The sequence below is a fragment of the Lynx rufus genome, unplaced genomic scaffold, assembly GCF_022079265.1.
Source record: "Lynx rufus isolate CCGP_SWC_20201006 ecotype Redwood Valley unplaced genomic scaffold, mLynRuf1.p SCAF_4, whole genome shotgun sequence".
In the NCBI taxonomy this organism is placed as follows: domain Eukaryota; kingdom Metazoa; phylum Chordata; class Mammalia; order Carnivora; family Felidae; genus Lynx; species Lynx rufus.
In genome coordinates this window covers 131,925,270-131,948,783 of record NW_025814856.1, presented here as the reverse complement: position 1 = coordinate 131,948,783, position 23,514 = coordinate 131,925,270, and the positions used below count along the sequence as shown (strand labels likewise).

The window sequence follows — 23,514 nt, the reverse complement described above, 5'->3', positions numbered from 1 at the left end:
CTCCCAAAACTGTATCCAAAACTCACTTGTCTAGTATATTAAGTACTTTGTATATTTACAACATTATAATCAATATTTTTGGACAACTACAGTATAAGAAATTTAAACTTGGGTCATAGGTTTCCTCATTATGAAATCAAGTACAGTAACATATTTTTGCTCTTCATAAATAGAAATGACCAAGCATTACAAATACTTTATTTATGTTTACTGATTATATTTAGAGAATATTCAATAACCAGAACTCACCATTTGCAATATTGTACATTAAATTATAACCCCTGCTACAAAAGCCATCTATGTTAACCCAAGATAAAAACTATCTCTAGTTTAAATACATTAGAAATTACAAAAAAAAAAAAAAAAAATTAGAAAGTGATCTTCAAGTGCCAAAAATCTAGAAGAATTCTCCAACATCTGCTCTCTTATCTCGACATTTGCTTCGAGCTTTTGTTCGAGCTTTGAAGGCTGCAGAATTATACAGATGCTGAAATGAAGGAAAGGAAAATACAAGTGAATCACTAAAGCTTAAAATATTCTTGTATTTTAACATTTTAAAATCATAACATTTTAAAATCATAAAAATGTTGTCAAATGTGTGTGTAATAGCTACATTCCTTCATTCATTACTGGAAACAATTACAAATGATAGAATAACTTTAGAAGGTTATTTGGCAGTACATATCAAAGAGTCATAATCCAGCCCTGTATTCCCATGTAAAGATTTCATCCAAGAAGGGATTCAAAAGAGAAATGTATGTAAAGATATTAATATTAAAATACCTAATCATCAATTATGTGGCTATAAAAATGACTAACTATAGTCTATAAAAATATAGTTAAGCACTTCCCACCCACTAGTATGGCTATAAAACAAAAAAAGCCAGAATAAAAAGTGTTGATAAGGATACAGAAATTGGAACTCTCATACACTACTGGTGGGAATGCAAAATGGTTCAGTCATTGTAGAAAACAGTTTGGCAGTTCCTTACAAAGTTAAACACAAAACTACCCTATGACCCAGCAACTCCACTCCTAGGTATATACCTAAAAGAACTGAGAACAGGTGCTCTAACAAAAATGTGTACACAAATGTTCACAGTAGCACTATTCACAATGGCCAAAAAGCAGAAACAAGCTAAAAGTTTATCAACTGATAAGTGGATAATCACGTGGTGTATCCACACAATGGAGTGTTATTCAGCCACAAAAAGTACTAAAACACTGGGACATGCTAGAATATGGATGAACATTGGTAACATGATGCTGAATGAAAAAAGTCACACAAAAGGTCACGTTTTAGGAATCTATTTACATGAAATATCCAGAATAGGTAAATGCATGGAGACAGAAAGCATATCAGTGGTTGCCAGCAGCTTGGGGGGGTAGGGAGGGATGAGAAGGGAATGTTTAATGGATATAAGTTTCCTTTTGCAGTGATGAAAATATTTTGAAACTAAACAGAGATGACAGTTGTACAACATTGTTGAGTATACTAAATGCCCTGAATTGTACACTTCATTTTTTTAATGTTTATTTATTTTGAGAGTGAGAGAGAAAGAGAGAGAGAATGCACACATGAATAGGGAAGGGGCAGAGGGAGAGACAGAATCCCAAGCAGGCTCCACACGGTCAGCACAGAGCCCAATGCGGGGCTCAAATTCATGAAAGCGTGAGATCATGACCTGAGCTGAAATCAAGTTAGACACTTAACCAACTGAGCCACCCAGGCGCCCCAGTGAATTCTACACTTTAAAATAGTTTATTTTAGGTTATGTGAATTTCACCTCAATAAAAACATAAAAATATAATTAAGGATTTTGTAAATGTTAAGTGAAATTACATTAATTAGTATTTAATGTTACAAACTCTCTGAGCACCTGTTTTCTCAGCTTGCAAAATGAATCTGGTACTTACTAAGTAGGCTTAGTTATCTGATACAAAGATACTGTGTACTTATTCATAACTATAAAAAGTTAACAGAATAAAAGAAAACAAGAAAGGAAAATAATTTCTGTGCTAATAGGATTATAGATAAAAATTATTCATTGTAACTCCTGATACTCTAAATAAAGTGTCTACAATTTTAATACAGCTATTCTGTGTCTGAAACATCATAAAGCACTACAAGCCCATAGACTTCGCTAAATACCTATCACCTGGTAGAATCAAAGCCTCGGTCTACTTTTCTTTGATGCATTGAGTTCTGATGGAAACAAAAACAAAACCTACCCTTTCAAAACGTGAAATCTTCATGGTTTTAAGTGTTGCAGCATCAAGCATCACTGGGGGTCCAAGTTCAAATACATTACGAAGGAATTCATTTGACTTCGGTAAAACAGAAAGGTAAATAAAATCAGGCTCATTATCAAATATCAGCTCTTTTTTACTACATAAAGTGAAATCTGATTAATAGAAGTTATGTGGAGCTTATAAATAAGTACTTGGGTCACTTATTTTCCTCTTTATGAGACTAAGTTGTTTCCAATGCCTCGAATCCAAGAAAGTTACATAAGCAAAAGTCGTCTACAAAACTTACAGATGCTCCACCAAAAAGTTGCCTACTTATCAATTCTACTTTAAAAAAAATAAATGCAGCTCTGTATCATGCTGAAAGCATCTCCATATCCAACTAACTTCAAAAGCCCATTAAGTGAACTACATTCCAAAATGCTCCCTAATTTCAAAACAAACATACAGAAAAGAGGTCACTCACACTCACCTGCAAATGGTACTGCATTCCTGAACCAAGAACTTCCTTAAAGGTGTCATAGGTATGTTTTTTGACCCAGCAATCAATATACATACGTTCAGGACCAAATTTAACAGTTTCTGTTGGAAAATCCCGTTCCTAGCCAACAGAAGAACCAAAAATTTTAAGAGGAATTAAGATGGCTTCACAAGATCCTACAGAAACACAATTTCTAAAGACACATTTACAAGTAAACAATATGGTTTAAACTGATAACTCCGATACCTCCACCCCTGAGATGTGAACAGACTAGCAAGTATTATCCTAATATAAGGGTACAGAACTTGTCTATTTATAGTAGACCTAAAGGCACAACCAAGTTCGGATAAATACTATTGGCAAAACCATATTGTTGTGAATGTCTTTAAATTTCAATAACACTCAACAAACTTGAAGAAAAAAATCAGGTATCTATATTGGTCTACAAATACAGGGTGAGGTGGGGAGAGAGGAGCAGGATGCTGCAAGACAAGTCAGAAGACAAGATGCCCCACACACCAGGAGTGAAACTGAGAAGAAGCGGGGGTCAACGGAAGGAAGGGAAGATAAATGGAACTGACATAACAGACCAACCAAAAAGTAGAGTACCACTAACAAGAGGGCTCCAAGGGTCTCAGAGCAGACTTACTAAAAAAATGAGAGGTTAACAAATGGAGTTTAAGACTTCAGAGATGGAACGATTTTTCCAGAAGACAATTTCTAAAGTACAATCATGAGTGGGAAACTAGTGAATCAAGGAAATAAAGGAAATGGAAGTAAAGACCATTGAAACAAATACAGGAAAGGGCCCTCCAAATGTAGGGAGGAGTCACCCAGAACAGGGGCAGAACTTGGGATGAAAAAAAACGGGTTGCTCCATTCTTTAATGAATCATGATTATGAAAGAGTAACTAGGAAGAGAACAGCTGATCACCACAGGGACAGAACAAAGGAGATGGAACTTGACCACTCCAATCAGCTCCCTGACATCTACCTAGCCCCCTTCCTTCTCAGCAGACACATTATATAATGTGATAGAAAAGAACATGAAATCTAGACTTACATGGGTGTGCCACTCACTGGCTTGTCATTTTGGCAACTAATTTAACCCCTTTGGGTCTGTTCCCTTGCCTGTAAAGTGGAGCCTTCAATACCTATACCACAGAGTTATGAGAAGTGTAAGATAAAGCATGTCTGTGAAGCACAAACTGCCTGGTTTGTCACAACAACTGAAAAAACAGGGTTCTACTATTTCAGCCTTTCTCATTTCAGAAACACTGAGACACCAGGAAAGAGCTCTGTCTAAACTCATCTGCATCATAACCTAATCCTCTCCTAAATCTCTCCGATTCAAGGCAAATCATACTCCTTACATCATACTCTCAATCTATCATCATACCCTCAAACTAAAATTATAAACTTGTATTTTAAAATGCTCCCTTCTCCACTGGTTCCTTCTCCCATAAAGGGAGCATCTAAAACACCCAGCATGTAAAACAAAACAAAACAACAAAACCCTCCCACGATCCAGTGATCAACCCTTTCCCCTTCCAGTTACAGCCACGTTTTTGAAAAGAACAGTCAAATGGGGCGCCTGGGTGGCTCAGTCGGTTAAGCGGCCGACTTCGGCTCAGGTCATGATCTCGCGGTCCGTGAGTTCGAGCCCCACGTCAGGCTCTGTGCTGACAGCTCAGAGCCTGGAGCCTGTTTCAGATTCTGTGTCTCCCTCTCTCTGACCCTCCCCGTTCATGCTCTGTCTCTCTCTGTCTCAAAAATAAATAAACGTTAAAAAAAAAAAAATTAAAAAAAAAAAAAGAACAGTCAAAACACAACATCTCCACTGCTTCACTTTCCAATCCCCTTCAGTCAAGCTTTCCTGACATCACTCTACTGAAGCTGCTCTTATAAAGGTCACCCACCAATGACCGAATTGACAAATCCAATGGACACTTCCTTCACTCTCTCTCACTTGACCTATCTGCAGCATGTGGCCCTGTTGATGGCACAGTACAATGGGTTCAAATTCCAGCTGTGCTACTTACTGTTCTTTCTGCCTTTGGTCTCCATTTTTCCTTAAAAAAATAACTGTGTTGCTCAAGTGTTATAATGGAACAGAAATAAGAAAACTTTGTATCAAGGCACCTAACGTATTAAATGCTTGCTGATTAAGACATACATGAGCTTAAAGAAAGATTTCCAGATGAAAAGAAAGGATGGGCAGCAACAAGCACACCTAAAATGGAGAACTCTCCTCTACAGCAGTTTAATCAGCTTCATTTAAAAGATCCATCAAGGGGCGCCTAGGTGGCGTAGTCGGTTAAGCGTCCGACTTCAGCCAGGTCACGATCTCGCGGTCCGGGAGTTCAAGCCCCGCGTCAGGCTCTGGGCTGATGGCTCAGAGCCTGGAGCCTGTTTCCGATTCTGTGTCTCCCTCTCTCTCTGCCCCTCCCCCGTTCATGCTCTGTCTCTCTCTGTCCCAAAAATAAATAAACGTTGAAAAAAAAAAATTAAAAAAAATAAATAAATAAAAGATCCATCAAGGAAGCAGGGTCCTTCAGAGAAAGCTGGGTTCCAGTGAAAGTTAAGAAACAAGAACACTTAGCAAGGCTGTGAGGACAGACCTTTCTTCAGCAGGTAGAGTGAAGCAGAGCTGGAGAAGAGGGAACCCAGGCAAAGGGCAGGGGAGGAAGCGAAATCCTGAGGTGGAGAGGGGAGGGTGGAGAAGGCCTAAGGGGAGAGCACTGCAGGGAAGAATTATGAGGCAAAGAAAGGGCTTTCACTTGTAGGAGGTGCTGGGCAGGGGTGGGGGGCACATGAGAGGCCTGTTAAGGCTGGTGTGCACTGCGATCTGGCTTGTGTCTTAGGACAATCAGTGCTGCGTGCTGTGGCTGCTCAGGCCGAGGGGCTTGTCAACAGGGTCTGCTCAAATCCTGCTGAGCCTTACAATCTTTGATCCAGAAAGGATGCATCAAGACAGAAAATCTGACATCAGGTCTAATCCAGAAAACATAGAACACACCATTATCTTATCTTTGGCGGTGACATTATCCAAATAGAGGAGTAGTTTGTAGTTATTCAAGAAAATGCCTTGCTTAATTTGGGGACACCACCGCACTAAAATTGTACGATCAAAAGGATCAATTTTTAACATAGACGTCTGCTCGAGCTTGGAGGCTTTTATTTTTCAGATTCTAAAAACCAGAGTAAATATAAAATATTACTATAATGTAATTAGAGTTAGCATTAACTGAAATGCATAGATCCCTGAAGATCTCTATACTAATTTATACCCTAAGTTTTACTTGGATTAAAATGAACAAAATTCTTAAGCAGGCTATGCATGAGAATCACTGGAATATTTCAAAACTGGACCTGAATGGGATCTTAGCATCTTTATTTTTTTTAATTACCATTCTAAATTTTCATATACACGCCAGGTTGAAGACTCTGGTGACACACTTATTCTTAAATGAGCTGCCCTATTGGATAGTAAGAACCTGAGATATTTATCCTTTATGTGCAAGAAATATTTCTTACCTGGTCAAACCAAAAAAAAAGGAATAAAAGAAAATGTTAATGACTTTGGTATTCTCCACAGTAAAACTGCCCTTAACCTGCAGTTCCTCTTAACTGTGCCTTCTATTCGAATCCCTGAAGGTTTCTAAATCAATTTATTTGCCAGGTAGATTGAAACAGGTTAGAAGACTGTAGAAGGTACTCAAGTATCGGATGATTTTAAAACATTACTTAAATGCTGGGTTTTGTTATTTTAGCACCTAGGCTTCCTAGGCAGAATACAAAGGTCTTTGCTTAAAAGTACTGACGGGTAGGCAATAATTCACTATTCACAGAGAACACTGTACTAAATATGTATGTGCTAAGCACCACTGTTTAAATGATGACAAGTACAACAAAGGGAAATACACTTTGTATTTTTTAAACTAAGAAAAAAGTACCTTTATGCATCAAAATGAAATTTGCCTTTGTTTAAAAAATATATATATGTTGTTAAAAATACCCTCCAGGCTTAAAATGAGGAAACTATTTTGATCAAAGGTGAAGTTCAACCAACAAAATGACCCAACTGCCAAGTTCAGCCTAAAACGATCTCATTCAAAATGAGTAGGCATTGTAGCATTGAGAGACCTACCTCCACTGCCCTCAGGATGTCTCTGAACACGGACCGCTGCTTTCTCTTGTCCACTTTGGCACGGTGCTTGTTTCCATCTGTAGCCAAAGCCCTAAGCATCTGAGTCAAAGACTCCATGTCTTCATAAAAAAAGTCCTGGGTCAGGAAATACAATTTTAGTTTGTTATTGGGTTCCTTTCCCCCGCCGCCACCACCCCAACCTTTCCTAGCGCTAACAAAGAACAGTCCACTTTGGAAATCACCCAGCAGTGGTAAAAGGAGCACCACACATCTCGGAGCTCTTTAGAGATCTTGGCACACAGGCACACGTTCACACATTTATAGCATCATGCGAAAATTTTAATCCAGAAATGGTGACTACAAGATGATACACTACCACTAACCAATTAACATTCCCCTCCCAACTATATCCAGATACAGTCAACACATACTTATTGTGTTCCTACCGTATTCAAGACATTCCTGGGATTTCAAAGTTCAGTGGAAGTCAGATACCACAAATATCAACACAGCTTCTATCCTTTGGCTCTTCAGTCCCCAAAGCACACAATCCCAGAATTCCAAATATTCTTATTCCCAAAGTACAAGCTATCAGTAACGCTTAAAACACCTAATTTCTTATTTACTCTTCATTTTTCAAATAAGCAAGCATTTAACTCAGGTGTACACCTCATGTACTTAAGTTACTCAAGCTAAGAAGATATTTTAATCCCTTCTGAAGAAAAGCCACAAAATGTATTACTATCTGCTACTGTCCTGATTTGACTGTGTTTCCTTGTTATAGTTTAACAATGGCTATACTTTTAAGAAGTATCTTTGAGTGTTTTTATTCCCTATGTACATTTTATAAACACATTAAAAAATGATTCAAAGTTATTTAGCTGACCAAAATTAGAGCAGACACTTAGAGAAGCCAGAAGGTAAACAATCTCCAGTTCCACTTATTAATGGCTGTTTAATATTTTTTTGCATTAGCTATAATAATTATTTAACTTGTTCTATTAAAATAAGTAGATCTTATTCTGGATATTCTTCAAATTGTATATATAATTGTTTAAGCTTAAAAAGCATAAATGCAATTTCTTTTAAAGTCTAAAATTAAAAAGATTATTAAACTGGTAGAAATTTTATTATTTAAAATTTATTATTACTGGTGGAAAATTACAACTGATACCCCAACTTTTAAGTACATATTTTCTTATTGTCACTATTTTAGAGATTGTGTATTATTAACTATTTCAACAAGTTTTCTTCAAATGTTCCAAATCAACCTCCTATGTCTGAGTAACTGGAACAATACCTTAAGATTTGCATCTAGAAAATCTACTACCAAAGCTGATGAGGTTTTATTAAAACAGATGAAAGTCATGTTTATCTCTATGTATATAAATTCCAATGAATGTGATGCTTTCATAAAGTTTTACTTGTAGAAACAAGTACATTTCAGACACTGGAAGTTTCCTACTCATTTCACTGGCTACTCATTCTGTTATAGTATTCTCAAAGAAAAATGTATGGAAAATCTTACAATACATATAGGAAAATAAACGAAATTAAGAAAACTCTAGATATTAACTTAACTTGTTTTAAGAACTGAGAACCACTGCTAGTCTGACCCACCAGGGACATTCGGCTATGTCCAGGGACATTTTTGGTTGTCATACCTGAGGAAGGAGCAGTTGCTACGGGCATCTAATGAGTACAGGCCAGAGATGTTGCTAAACATCCTAAAATGCACAGGACCGCACCCGCACCCTCTTTCCAACAGAAAATTACACAGCCCAACCTACCAACCATACAGACGTTAAGAAATCCCACTGTAATTGATCTCTGCAACCGATAAAAATCTAGTTACGGTATCAATCACTGAGTTCAATATAGTACTAACTTGGAAAAAACAAATGTTAAATATTGTAGGGAAATGTCTCCGAAACATTTGGGCATTAAAAAGAAAGAAAATATAGAACAAAAACAGTCCATAAACAGCATCCGAAAGCCAACTTATTGGGGCTTAGGATAACTATATAGTAAACTATATATCCAGGGACAAATGAAAATTGGGACTCTTGGGGTACAAACAAACACTTTAACTCCTATCAAATATAAAAAGAAAATAGCAGAATCATGATCACACAAAGGTGTGTGTCTGTTTCTCTCCTGAAGCACTTCCTTTGTCAGGTTAAGCAGGGTATAAAAATGGGAGAATCAAGGAAGGTCTATGCTATATTTTGGTATGTCTTCCAGGGTCAGCATGTTATTTGGCTCCCAAGATCTGTAACTCTGCCTAGTGAACAGTCTTGGTCTTATTGTAAGTTATTCTAGAGAGCTCCTAAAAGGCCACTACTAGACCACTGCCAGAGAGGGGAAGTAATACTCAGTTTAATCAAGAGTTAACAGTAATAGCTACCACTTATACTGTACCTATCGTGTTCTCAACAACCTTATGAGGTAATTACTATTTTATTCTGCATTTTAAAGATACTGATACTGAGGCATAGAGAAGTTGCCCAAATTATCCAACTAGTAAGGGTAGAAAAGAGACTTGAACCTGGGAGTGTGGCTCCAGAGCACACACCTACCTATGTGGTTACAGAGCAAATATGCATAATAAACTAGAGAGAGAGCTCTCACAATTTCTAATTCCCCATGGAAACTTCCATTAGCAAAGGCTCTGAATATTTCCATGCCATGCATTTGCTACTAAAACCACAATTTAAATCAGCCTATGTATTCATCAACACTTGGTTTAATTTTTTGAATGCCCTACATCTACTCCAACCCAATACCACAAACTCACTTTCAAAAAGCTTACTTAACAAAAGTAGCAAACAAAACACTAGGTTCTATTCTGTAACTCAGTTCATTTTTGTCCTTAGATAGGGACTTATCCAAACATGTTTAATCTGACCTGAGTTCTAGCTCTCTGTATCTCCTACAATTTATCAAACCCGGAGAACAAAGAAGATATGTGAGTAATAATTAATGTATGTTTACACAATTATTTTAAAAAATCCAACATGTATAATTTAAATTGTATTATTACTTTACTTTTAAGATACACTTCAAAGGAAAAAGCAAAGAAATTACCACTTATAGCCAGTAGAGTAAAAGAAAATTAAAAAACTGGGACATCTGGCTTCTATGCCTTGAGGTTAAGGAGCCATTAAGTAGCTCAATAAAATTAAATTGATTGCTAAGCTTGAGTCCAATTTCTCCTAAGTACATTCGTTCGCTGACAGCATTAATAGCTTCTTTCCATTCTACCTGCTAGCTTTCAAAAAAAAAAAAAAGGCGGGGGGAGGTTAGAGGAAGCCTAACAAAGACACTTCCTAGATAGAAGTTTTAAGAGCCTAAAACATTGTTTTGGTTTTTTTTCCAGTTTATTATTTATTTTTTGAGAGAGAGAGAGAAAGAAAGCAAGTGGGGGAGAGGCAGAGAGAGAAAGACAGAATCTAAAGCAGGCTCCGCAATGTCCGTGCAGAGCCCGATGCAGGGCTCAAACACACAAACCATGAGTGCAAGATCCGAACTGAAGTCAAGGTTAGATGCTTAACCAATTGAGCTACCCAGGCGCTCCAAGCCTAAACATTATTTTTAAACACAGGACTAGAATGAAATGTGAAGAACAAAGGCGACAGAGATATTATTAATCCTATTTGGAATTATTCACTATTAAATAACACATTTAATTCCAGAAAAGGTTTCATTCCAGAAGTATAGTTGTTGTCTTTACATTAAAGAGCACCTAGTAAGTAACCAAAGGTTCACAACAGGGGATACAAACTAGGGTGCCAAATATCCCAGTTAGCCAGAGATGAGAGGTTTCCTGGAACACAGGGCTGTTAACGCTAACCTTAGAACAGTATCAGGCAATCCAGTAAAGCTGGTCACCTATCACAAAATACCTTTGACAGCCAAATTGAGTAACAACATGACGAGCAGACAGTGGATGGGGAACTACAAAGCACATGTCCCAGTCTAAAGGTCCATGCTTGTTTCCAGCTTTGGCTTAGAGAAGTTAAACAACAATGATTAAATTTATCTGATCCCAAACCTATGTTGACTTAGTATTTCATCCACTTGTCTGACATTTATTATAAGGCATCCATGCCTGAATCACCTGAATGTGTCCTGTGCCTGAGAAATCCAAGCAGTTCCAAACAGATTGTAGTAAACAACTTTCTCCATGGTAAAAGTGCCCCTAAACTTGAGTTCTATAGACAGCAAGGGTAAGTGCAATAACGCTCAAATGTTGCTCTACCAACGCCTACTGGTTTATGCTCTTCACTGCCAAGAAGCAGGGCAATCAATCACTTGGTTTTCAAGCTGGCTATACTCCGAAGTTATCATCTAACTCTTAATTATGAAGATAATGATAGAATCACAGTCCTTGTAATATAATCTTTTTTTCTCTATTCATCAAATACTTACACTCTCCATCCCTCTGGCCAATTCAAACATAAGTGCCAAAGATTCACCAGCAGCTATTCTCATGTTTACATCATCAGAAGACAGGAGGCTTGGAAGTTTATGGAAATGCCTAAAAAACAGTTAGTCGTTACTATGTGAACACAGCCAATCATGTCAATGTATGTTTTCATAAAATATGAAACAAAGAATACATACATCTCAAGCTTTTTCTTCACTTCACTGATCGGGCATATGGTCAATAATAATGTCCATGCGAGAAGCGAGCTGATGTGAAGCACTGTATTAGGGGTGCTGCAAATAACATTAGTGTCTTTCTCTTTGAGGTAGGACTTGGTGAAGACATTTTCCAAACATTCCAGAGTTGAATACAGCTCCTAATGCATAAGAACATTAAATAAGGTAACCATCTTAAATTTGAAACAAGCGAATAACTGGGTCAAAGGTTTTCTACTTACAGTAATGTCATCTGTAGCAATAAAACAGCAAACACCAAAGCAAGTTGCACACTAAAAAAAAAGTAAATATAGACATTAATGTTTGTAATTTTCTTACTATTTCTGTATCTTCCTGCTTTTATAATTCAATGTGAAAATTTTCTTAACTACATGACTATAATGTTCCCAAGCAGAGTATAAAAAGAGAGAATATAGAATCAAGAGTTAAGGGAAGTGGATTTCAGCTCAAACTATGCTACCAAACTGAGAGTATGGTTAAGTTCTTCTCTTTCTCTCAGTTCTTCCATTAATCCAGCAGAAAGTTTTCAAACTTCCAACTCCAACTCAAAGAAAGAGATGAAGTTTGCACATTGGAGATTAAGAAGTCTACTCTACTAAAAACGTTTAAAACACATTAAGTTTGTTACAAGGCTTTTAAAACCATTTATGTTCATTTGTTTTTACGTAGACTCTACTATGAAAGCTTCCAAAAGAAATCATTTTTCCAGAAATAAGCACAGTAGGAGCAGAAATCTCCAGTTTAATAACTCTCCTTGAACTTCCGCTTAAAGAAGGATCTCATTAATTCAGATCCCATTGTTTTCCAAGTATACTGAAAAGCGGTCAGGAATCCTGTCACTGCCTTTTGTTAGGGGGGAAAAAGGAACGATATAGGACCTCAAAGGTAAAGTTACTTAATAAAATGGACTTGGGGGGCACCTGGGTGGCGCAGTCGGTTAAGCGTCCGACTTCAGCCAGGTCACGATCTCGCGGCCCGTGAGTTCGAGCCCCGTGTCAGGCTCTGGGCTGACGGCTCAGAGCCTGGAGCCTGTTTCCTGATTCTGTGTCTCCCTCTCTCTCTGCCCCTCCCCCGTTCATGCTCTGTCTCTCTCTGTCCCAAAAATAAATAAACGTTGAAAAAAAAAATTAAAAAAAAATAAATAAATAAAATGGACTTGGAAGACAAAACATATGCAACCATGTGCTTGTAGCATAAATGGGAACCATTAATTTTCAGAACACTGCTCTAACAGATCATATGAAAACAATTTATGACTTGTGACATTTTATTATTGTTCACTTCCCTTTTCTCCACGTTTTCATTAAAATTCTCATGTTGTTCCAAGTGCCACTAAAGCGTTAAGTCTTTAAAGTCACCATTCGCACACCCAGGTTTCAGTTAGTTTGGATCTGGTAGCATAAGGACACTTGTGGCATTAATCTGCTTTGTGTCACTATTTTATTTTCATTATTTCACCCTGGTAAAAATTGGACATTGCTAAAGTTAAAAAGTAATCTAGGTATTATTCTCAGTAACAAAAACTTTCAATCTGTAATCCCTTGTCCTGAGCAAGCAGCACAGGCCAAGCCCCATCTCTCCTTTCGCTGCCTCAAAGAGAAAAAAGGTATATTAACAATTAGAACTGCCTACATCCCTCTGCTAATATAAGAATTGTCAAGGAATTTTTTAATTCACGGCAAGCATCAAGCATATTTTTTAAAAAAATGACAACAAACTCAGGCATGATGAAAATTAAGACATTGTTACAAGTACCCACCTAACAGGGTTTTCTGTCAAACATTTCAAAAACACCTCTCCAGTCCTGCATGATTTAAAAGTTGCATGAAACTACCCAAAAAGGGGGCAAAGAATGTCAACAGCATAAGCCGATATAGCCATTTTGGGATCACTAAATGCTAGAAGAGCAGAGATTCCTAGGAAGTCACCAAAATTCTATTTCTTTGCCTCTGGGGGCAACAGCCTCACTATACCCGGCTTCCATACAGCTGGTAGACCAAGGAACTGGCCGCTAAAGGGATATGCTCTGGCCTGAGCATATGTTCTCTTTTTCCCCTTCCAGCCACCATAGCTGCCATATGGAGGACCTAAAGGTAGGGCAGAGCCACAGGGTGGATAACCAGGGTCTCTGACTACTTACTTACACAGTGACATGAGCAAGAAATAAACTTTTATTAAGCCACCAAGATTTCAGGGTTTATCTGATATAAAGATCAATGTCAATTACTTTAATATTAAAGAGAAAGCTTGAAAACTCACTCTTAAAAGTATTAAAAACTTGAACTGGTTCTCTTGTTAGGAAAACAGCTTAAGATTCAAATCTACTAAGATTAAATTCTTATGATGCATTAAGATTCTTAAGATTCATTAAGATCCAAATCTACTTTCTAAACTCAGAAAGATGTTTGTGATAATCACTTAAGCATACCAAAAACAAACAAACAAAAAAACAATTTAAAGTCAACTGTTACAAGTGATAAATTTCAAACAATTAGAGAATGAAAGTTTTTCAATCCCGAAAACTAGATGAGGCTCTCACAAGTTACAGATTCCTACATCAACCCAAATCCACCCATGGAAATAGAGCATTCAGCTTTTCACAAGGACTTGTCGGCCACACCAAGCCAATTTTTTTTAACACCTATTACATTTCTTAAGAGTAAAAAATAACCACCCAATAAACACTGTTAGATCACTTCTTTAAGTTCCAACCAAAATAATTTTTTTTAATGTTTTATTATTTAATGTTTTATTCTTGAGAGAGAGCACAAGCAAGAGCAGGGGAGGGATGGAGAGAGAGGGGAACAGAAGAATCGAAGCAGGCTCTGCACTGACAGCAGCCAGCCCGATGTGGGGCTCAAACCCAAGTCGAGGTCAGACACTCAACAAACTAAGCCATGCAGGCACCCCTCAAAATTACTCTTCAATCATCCTAAGTAACTCAATATAGTATTCCCTATTAGTGTATGACCTTCAATTTCAAAGGTGTAGAAATCTATCTGGGCTATTCTATGGCATCAAAGAAAATTTAAGAAAACAATTGTTATGCTAAGTCTGTTCACTCAAACTAAAAGACAAATGAAAATAAAATGTTAATTACAAACCTGCTAGTTTAAAAAGTCTAACTTTCCTAGATCATTCATCAGAGAAACTGGCTGTCACGCCTAGATAAATTTATAAACTAAAAAATCACATACTTACAGTTTGCCTAGCCTGGATACTAGCTGTTCCATCACAAATTATTTTCTTTAGGATTGGTCCAAGAGTTTTCAAAACTTCTTCACTTTCGATCCCAGGGCCCAACTGAATACACAGAACAGATGCTAGTGCTGCAGCCGCACGCTGCTCATCACTCTTACCTACAGAAAAAACAACGGTGCAACCGTGAAAAAAATTACTTTGAGAAGACTAACTCATTAAGATAGCCATTTCCCAAATCTGTACAATTCCAAAATATCATCTACCATTTACAAAACCCATAGTACGTTCCAAGTTTTGACCTGAGCAGCACCCTAGTGAGCTCAAACTCTGGGAACAGACCTCACTCAAATCCTAGATCCACCACTTACTAGCCAAATGACTTATTTTCAAAACATACTTCGTCAGCAGTAAAATGGAGATCAATACCTATCTTAAGCAAGTACTATAACAAAACATGTTCTGTTTTACAAAATAACGTGTTTCAGCTGATTTGACCTTCCAAACCTTTCATGTACTCACAGAACTGTGCTCAGGTAGCCCCTGCATTAATCTCTGAAGCATTTCAGATGTACACAGCCCGTGAGAAAGCCTTAACCTTCAGGGTCCCCCCCGCCCCATCCCAATTTTTTGAAAATAAACAAGGGATTAAAACCATACAAAAACTACAGACACCAAAGGGTTTGGGCAGATTTTACATGCAAATTACTACCTGACAAACAAAAAAATTATAAAATAAGCAGACTGGAATGGAATTTTTAGAAGTCATCTAATCCAACTATCATTATAAGAAAACAGTTTCAATGTAAACACTTCTATAAAAGCCTTTGTAACATCTCAGAAAAGTGGGCTCTGCTATCAACTATACCACTAAGAAGTTATATAACCTTAGACCAATCTCCCATTTCCTAGGCCTTTTATTCTGTACAATGAGAGAGGTGGAATGGATGAAAGGTTTCTAAATACCCATTCATTGACAAAGCTTTCACGTAAGGTAAAATGAGAAAAACAAAGACATAAAGCTAATAAAGCTCACTCAATTTAAAAGAGCATGTGGGCTTCCCACATTCTGGCGCTAAAAATATTTTGTTAACAAAGAGTCATTATCCTCACAATGTCCTCACTTGGCAAAATAATTAAGCTGGCAGCCCCAAGTCTTTTTAATTTTGGTGGTTCCTAAAGCTGAAGTCTGGTGATACTAGATTTAATCTTTAATGTCTCTCTTCATTCTTAAAAGTTCTAGGATTACAACAATATGAATTCCAGAATCTCTACTACAAAGTTCTGGAATTCAAATATCCCAAGGAATATCCTGAAAATGATGTCATCTGCAGGTATGATTGATGTTTTAAGTGCATGCAAGGGAAAATGAGCTACGCGATTATAATACTTTTTTAATTTCAGAAAGATGAAGTGGGATGGTTTTTTTAATAATGGCTTTTGTTGACATCTGACACAAGCTTTCAAGGCTTTCTTCTTTGAGAATGGCAATCACTTCTTGCAATACAAAAAAAGGATGACAATCCACCACAATCCTAGTGTTAAGCTGCCTATTACATAAATAAAAACAGTTTCTAACAAGTCTCATTTTGAATTTGAATAAGCATAGTGTGTATTCCTTGACACCTAAAGTTAAAAGAGTGAGCCAGTTTTCTATTTCCATTAAGAAAGGTTACTGCCAAGAGGTGGCAAATTCCTTTTTAGTTCTGTGACTCTGACTCAAAAATAAGGACAGTACCTTTTTTCAGGCAGCGTTCAATGCTGTCAGTCAAAGTCATTCTTCTTTCCAGAATAAATTCATAAAGCATTTTTGAAGCCAGTGCATTTTTAATACCTTCAAGAGCTGCCTGCCTGGTCTTCGCACTATTTAAAACAAAATCAAAGATCCAGCTGGAGTGTACCATAGGTCAATGACTTACAAAAACTCCACTAGTCCCCTCTACATTTCTATTGACACATTTGTAAATCATTTTCTTATTTAATTGTCATCAAGCTCTAACCATTTTTCAATAATTTAATTTTCATATACAATTCATCTTATTACACAAAGATTTTAAGCTGCTTTATATAACATTTTTCTGCTTATTCATCTAATAACCACAAGTTTAAATGACCATATAATATTTTATAGTTTCAATGTGCAAGACATGTTCTCTTGTAGTACATATTTAAGTAAAGTCACACTTTTTTTTTCTTTTAACACTTTTATTACAAAAGTCTAGAGTTCATGTCTGCATCTCCAGCGCTTTTTAATTCTGTGTGTTGTAAGTCAGCTTTAGAACTACTATGAAATAAGAAAATTTAGCTTTGCTATTTTTCACGTAGGCAACAAAATTAGTGGACAAGAGGCTTAAAGCCGGGTTTAGCTGTTCTTTCAAGCTGAAAATTAACTGTTAATCCAATGAATCCATTTCAATTATAATCAAATACAGTTATGTGCTATTATGCTAGTATGACTAATCCGAGTCCATCTAAAGTCTACTGGTATGTTCCTATCCACATTAGAAGTCCAAAGGAACAAAAAACATTAAAACATCCAAAGTAAACAAATCAAGATCAGAGAAGTTCAGAGAAGTGCATACAATATACATGGTGGCTGGCCAGAATCCCTGACATAGAATGAACAGAGTTTCCAGTAGTTCCTACCTCTTATCCAGGGTCAGGTCAATGAATCCCTTCAATTTGTACTCTAAGTCTTCTTGAGTTCCTTCCTCATCAAGGACTTCTGGTCCTAAGAAATAATATAAACTAACCATTGTAATTTAAGTTAAAAAAAAAAAAAAAAGCAGATGGGGAACAGTGATAGTATGCTTTAGCTGTAAGAATTCTTCCACCTAAAACATCCTTTATCTAAAGTTTCAAATTTAAATTTAAAACTCATACCATCTTCAGCAAAGCTGGAAGGATCGCTGTAACCACTGCAATGGCTCATTGTTTCAATCGATGCATCCTCATCACTAAAAGGTTGAACATTTCGATGCTGGCCACCTATTAAGTAAAAGAGGGTCAAAGGAGATGATTGTGTTGCCATATATACAAATATTTAAGTTGGGAATTTTAAAAATTTACTTAGGAAAAATCCATTAATAAAAACCCAACCTTTCTTAGGTGAAGAGATGATTATACTACAAAAAACATACTAAAATATTCCTAAAATAAGTCAATTCACCTGTTTTTCAGACCACCAACTGTTTACAATCTACATCAATTTCAGAAATGTCAAAAACTGGTATTATGGACGAAAAAACTATTTCCAAACATGACATTAAATCATGAAGACGATGAAAATAGATCCAGAAAGAGTATGAGATCATAGATCATAAGAATAAGAAAAGTATATTTTTCAAGGAGAATGACTGAGCTTAGTGAACAAATACGACAGTAAACAAACATGGTAAATGGATTAATTTTTAGGTTACCTGACACATGAGGAAGAATTAAGACATTAAGGGATGGTAGTTTTAAAGAAAACGAGTTAAGAGGGAAAAACAGAAGTAAAATAGAAATTTTGATATTTAATATAAAAGCCTGTTATATAGTTCACCTCTAAATAAAGGTTAACATATCCAACACTTTAAAAACATCAGGGCTGTTACTAGAAAAATCTTTTTTAAAACTAGGATCTCTCCTCAAATTAACTTAAAAAAAAAATAAATCCATAGTTAAGTGGGGTTTTTTTGGCAGGAATTTGATATTAATAAAAGTACTGCCCAATCATGAATTACACTGAGCAGTGAATCAAACTACATCCCAAATTCTGCCCCCAAAATGACTCTAGGTCACCTGATTTCTTTGAGCCCAAGTTCCCTTATCAGTAAAATCAAAGACTGCACCAAACATCACCAGGTGTGTATGTTCAAGAAATGTACCACCTTAAGAAAAGTTGTTGTTGTTATTTAAATCCTCTCTAACTAAAACTGCTAAATTTAGGGTTTTTTCTAGAGTTTTTTTTTTTAACCAGAACAGAGATTTGCCTGATTTTTAAATCAATATAAGGTAGCAAGCGGCCTTCAAATTTGCTTGCTATCCCGAAGGAATAAACTTTGCCAATCAAAGTAGGAAAGCATAAAGAATAAGCAGTGAAGCCAAGATACCACAACATATTAATCAGAGTCCTTACGGCAGGAATAAACAAACACATAAACAAGGATCTATGACATCATTCTCTATTTCTGGATCTATCTTCATTGTCTCCATGATGTGAAGTCATGGCTACGGTTGAGAGTCATCTGAATAATACTAACATTTATTCAACAATTCGTATTTTTTTCCTTTTCATATTCAGTCTATTTCTAAACTGCCAAGAAACGTATTCCTATACAACATTTACCCCACTTTCTCTAAGTTTCAATCAGTTTCCAAGACTCCAGGGAAAGAGAAGTTAAAGAAAAACCAAGAAAAAGAACCGTGTATGAACGCCTGATATCTAGATCAAACTCACCCACCCTGTGTTCCCAAGTGATTTTAATTAAGTAGCACTCTAGACACATATAGTCCTTATTTCTTAGGGGGCTTACTTACAAGGTTTTGTTCTTTCACCAAAAAAAATGCTCTCTTCAAATTAAGTGCTATAACAAGTATGCATACTTGTCAATTTTATCAGCTTCCTAGAACTTTGCATGAACTTAGAAAGAATTTAAATGGACAACCAATTAAAGTGATAGAAAAGTTGGTTATCTTTTAGTTGTACATGTTAAAATCTCATCTGAATCCCATCTCTTCTAGGTGTCATTTAAAAATACCAATAAGAGGGGCGCCTGGGTGGCGCAGTCGGTTAAGCGTCCGACTTCAGCCAGGTCACGATCTCGCGGTCCGTGAGTTTGAGCCCCGCGTCGGGCTCTGGGCTGATGGCTCGGAGCCTGGAGCCTGTTTCGGATTCTGTGTCTCCCTCTCTCTCTGCCCCTCCCCCGTTCATGCTCTGTCTCTCTCTGTCCCAAAATAAATAAAAAACGTTGAAAAAAAAATTTAAAAAAAAAAAATACCAATAAGTAAGTGGCTTATAAATTAGTACAAGTTTGTGACAACTTTCTATCTCTTCTATTCGATTATTATTTATTCACTTGAGTAATACATTCACATGGTATCAAATTAAGGTTTTAAAAAAGTAAATCCCACCTGCATACTCCATTTATCAGAGGTGAGCACAGTTAACAAGTTCTAGAGTAAATTTCCAAAGACACTCAAAACCTGAACAGTTTTATAAACTAATCAAAGAATTCTTTCCCACTTCAACATGCTAAAATTCAGTGTTTAAATATACTTTTTTTTAACTGAAAATAATCAGGCTGATTAAAGATCAGGAAACAGCCTAGAGGTAAAATTTGAAAGGCAATCCCCCACTGCCACTTGAGGTTATTCTGTTAGTACCAGGAAGAAAGGAAGCTTAGACAGGAAGTTTCACAGGGAATAAAAGGTTTGTTTACGATTCAAGGAAGCCATTAGTAACATCGTTACAAATTTTAAATGACTTTGGCTTGCAGCTCTGCACCATTTATTCCATCAACAAAAGGCAAGCTTAAAGGAGAATAAAATAAGGGCCTTCCAGACAGAATTCAGATTTACTTCAGAGGAGGAAAAGGTTAACAACAGAAGAGTACAGAAGTATCCTCAACTGACACAGAGCAATCATATGCCACACCAAACTAATTTTGTACTTTACATCTTGATCAAAAATGAATTTCACGAATATCGAACGGATACAATCAAAATAAAGAGCGATATGAAGAAAAAAATTGCACTTATAACAATCCATTCCTATTGTCAATTATTAAATATTTAATACACGAACACGAGTTTTCGTGCTGCTATAAATCCTATATGAAAGCGCTTTAAATGCTAGTTTCCAATCACCCTTCTTGTTAACAAGAAAATTGGGCTCTTCACTAATGAACAAAGGCATATCATTCTGTGGGTCGGATTTGCAACTCTATTTAGACAAATACATAACTGCTGGTAGTTCCGATGGGATAATGTCTGAGAATATTCCAGTATTTAACTTCAAAATCTCCATCAAAAAATTGACTTCACCCAGTTTAACTTGATACTCGACTTGAGTTCAGTGGTGTCTCGTAGGACTTTCCGCTTTGAAGTCCTTTATTCTTACCCCTATAGTTAGTAGCACAGAATCATTAATTCATTGAAGCATCTACCCATTCAGGAAAAGCTTCACCTTTGCTGTGAGAACACAAAAACCTAAACTTTTGGCCAACTGCAATCAGAGCTCCTCGCCACCCCGCCTATTCCGGCCTCAGAGCACAGAACCTATAGAACGCAGCACAAAGGAGAACGCGACTTCTGCCCCGGGGAGGAGGTCGCCTGGACCGTCTGGCCACAAGAGGAGGAGGGGGCTCGGGATTTCTGCAGGTGCCAGTCAGGGGTAGGAATAGAGCCTAGGCTGGGACAGTGGCCCCAAGCCTCCTACGCCTGCGCCCAGCCAGATGGGACACGCGGGATGCCCAGGAAGGCAGCGGAACGGGATGCCACACGTGCGCCTCTGCGTCACGTCGGCCCCACAGCTCAGGGTCCAGGCCTCGTGACGCAAGAACCCGGCCAAACCCGCCGGACGTTTAGCATTCCCGAGAACTCCATGTTGGAGTCGGGGGGTCAAAGACGACCACTGACAGCCCAGACGCAAATCCTAACTCGGCCCCACCCTCCGTCAGGGCGAGCTCTGAAGAGCAAGCACCAGCTTCTGAAAACAGTGCCTCTCCCGCCCAGCAACCCTTCACCCCGGACTCCGACCCACTCTCAGACCCTAGGACCTATTCGCCCCCTCCCCGCCCCCATGGCCGGTGCCTGAGTTCGGCTCGAAAGCCAGATCCAAATCGCGCGAGGTACTGTCGCCAGGGCACGCTGGGAATTGTAGTTCGCCAGCCAACTAAAGCGCCCAGCCAACACACATGTCTAAAGGGAAGGAACTACAAATCCCAGGCTGCCCGAGGTTAAGAGACTCGCTAGTCCGGCCGGCAACTGGGATGCCGGCGACGGGGATACCCCCTTACCTGCTGTCGCCGCCGTCGCTGCAGCTGCCCCTGAGCCGCTGCCACCACTGCCACCGCGGTGGGGAGTATTCCGCTTCTTATTCTTCGGCATCGTGGGACGCCCGGTGCCGCCTAAACTCAGGGCTTAGCAAAGATCAGCCGATGGAGCTGCACTTTTTACTCGTGCGTCTGTGCGGCGGGCGGCTAAGAGGCGAGTCTTCAGCTAACAACAGAGGCGAGAAGCGGCGGGGGTAAGAGTGGGCGGTGGCAGCAGCAGAAATCCCGGTGAAGAGCTGTGATCGGAAACGATACATGTTTCTCTCTAGCGCGGGAGCTAAGGCGGGGCGGGCTGGGCCACGACGCCTTAAGTAGCAAGACCGCCGCCTGTCGTCACCATATGTGGGCAGGACTCGAACACCCAGTAACCAATCCGTATAGATCTCCCGACCAGAGTCCTACCTCCGGCGGCTGACGGATCCTGACTACCAATCCCATGTCGCAAGTCTTCCGGCAGCGCCCAGGGAGTGACTCTTAGCTACCGCATTTAATTCTGGGAAATGTAGTAGGCCTTTGGGGCCGGGGAGGGGTTCGCCTTCTGTCTCCTCCCAACGGGCTTGCCTCCCAACTCATGACCCCTCCCCTGCTTCCCAGCAGCCCCGCCTTGGAAGAGACTGAGTTGATCGCGGGTGATGAGCAATGCAGCGAGTATGCATGATGACGACGGCCAGCTTCCAACTGGGAGCCACGCAATCAGCTTAGCTCATCTTTCTTCAGAGGCTTGAGTTCTTCTGTTTAATCTTTACCCTGCTTCTCTGCAGTCTCGCTCGGGCACAGCCATACCCCTGCTCGAGAACACCCCCAAGGTTTTAGTTGTTGGATTCGTTTAGCGATCACCAATATCTATCATTGAGCTGTGGTTCAGGGCTGTGTGCACCTCCAAAAAAGGTGTGCTTTAATTTACTTAGTCGTGTAGTTTGTGTATTTCTTCTATTACAGACTAGAAAGATCTGGCGATTCAGTGTCGCAGGAGTCCTATTTCTACACAAGAATGTGTCGTTTAACAATTATACCTGCCAGGTCAGTCTGGTTTCTGAGAATGTAACAGCTGGTAAAACAAACATAAACTATAAATACCAATATTGCAGTGTTTTTTATTTTCCAAGGTGGTCCTAGATATGTCTTCCTTGTTACATTTGTTATTTATTTACGACCTGTTATTGTCATGCTTATGACAGACCGAACTCACTGACTCACCTCAATATAGGTGACTCATCCCCCACTGCACCTCTCCTGAGCTCCTCTTATTTTCAACTGCTTGTAGCACATTTCCACCAGTATGTTCCACCTGCACCTCAATCCAGTATCACTAAAACAAGAACTGTTTCCCTCTTCCTGTCTGCCCTTTGTGTGTTCACAGTACTACTATCCTCCCATATGTCCAAATTAAAAAACTCAACTTCATACATGGTTCCCCTCTCTCATTTAATGCCCTCCCAAAACAATGGGCTTTACAATAAAACTCAAATTCATGACCCATTCTCCAGTCACACGTGGCCTCAGTTCATACCTGGACACTTAAAGATCTTCCAGTTGTTTCACCAAGGTTTCGTGCATGATGATGCTGCCAGATTTATTTATGTATCCCTGTCTTACTAATTCACTAATTTAACAATTGTTCAAAAACATTCCTTGGTTCCATTACTAATATGTTAAATGCCAACCCTCTTAGCCTGGCCTGGACTCCCTTTCCAGCTCCATCTCTCACTGCTGCCCCATACACATCCTGTTCT

General features: G+C 38.4%; 1 protein-coding gene across 1 annotated transcript; it reads right to left on the bottom strand.

Annotated features, from left to right (window-relative positions):
- Positions 1-176: 176 nt before the first annotated feature.
- Positions 177-22,065, bottom strand: IFRD1 (interferon related developmental regulator 1). Its single transcript, XM_047094585.1, has 12 exons — positions 21,746-22,065; positions 17,628-17,732; positions 17,391-17,475; positions 16,483-16,607; positions 14,748-14,905; positions 11,768-11,818; positions 11,508-11,686; positions 11,313-11,421; positions 6,882-7,016; positions 2,723-2,851; positions 2,233-2,328; positions 177-487 (listed from the first exon to the last, which is right to left on the bottom strand). The coding sequence occupies exons 1-12, from the start codon at positions 21,834-21,836 to the stop codon at positions 398-400; spliced, it is 1,353 nt and encodes a 450-aa protein (XP_046950541.1). The 5' UTR covers positions 21,837-22,065; the 3' UTR covers positions 177-397.
- Between the last annotated feature and the right edge of the window lie 1,449 nt (positions 22,066-23,514).

Excerpts from the sequence above, each read along its gene's own strand:
- IFRD1 (XM_047094585.1), bottom strand. The coding sequence starts at position 21,836 with ATGCCGAAGAATAAGAAGCGGAATACTCCCCACCGCGGTGGCAGTGGT. Across the intron at positions 17,476-17,627 it reads TTCCAGCTTTGCTGAAGATG|GACCAGAAGTCCTTGATGAG; the intron begins GTATGAGTTTTA and ends ATTATTTCTTAG. Across the intron at positions 11,422-11,507 it reads GTGAAGAAAAAGCTTGAGAT|GCATTTCCATAAACTTCCAA; the intron begins GTATGTATTCTT and ends ACTGTTTTTTAG.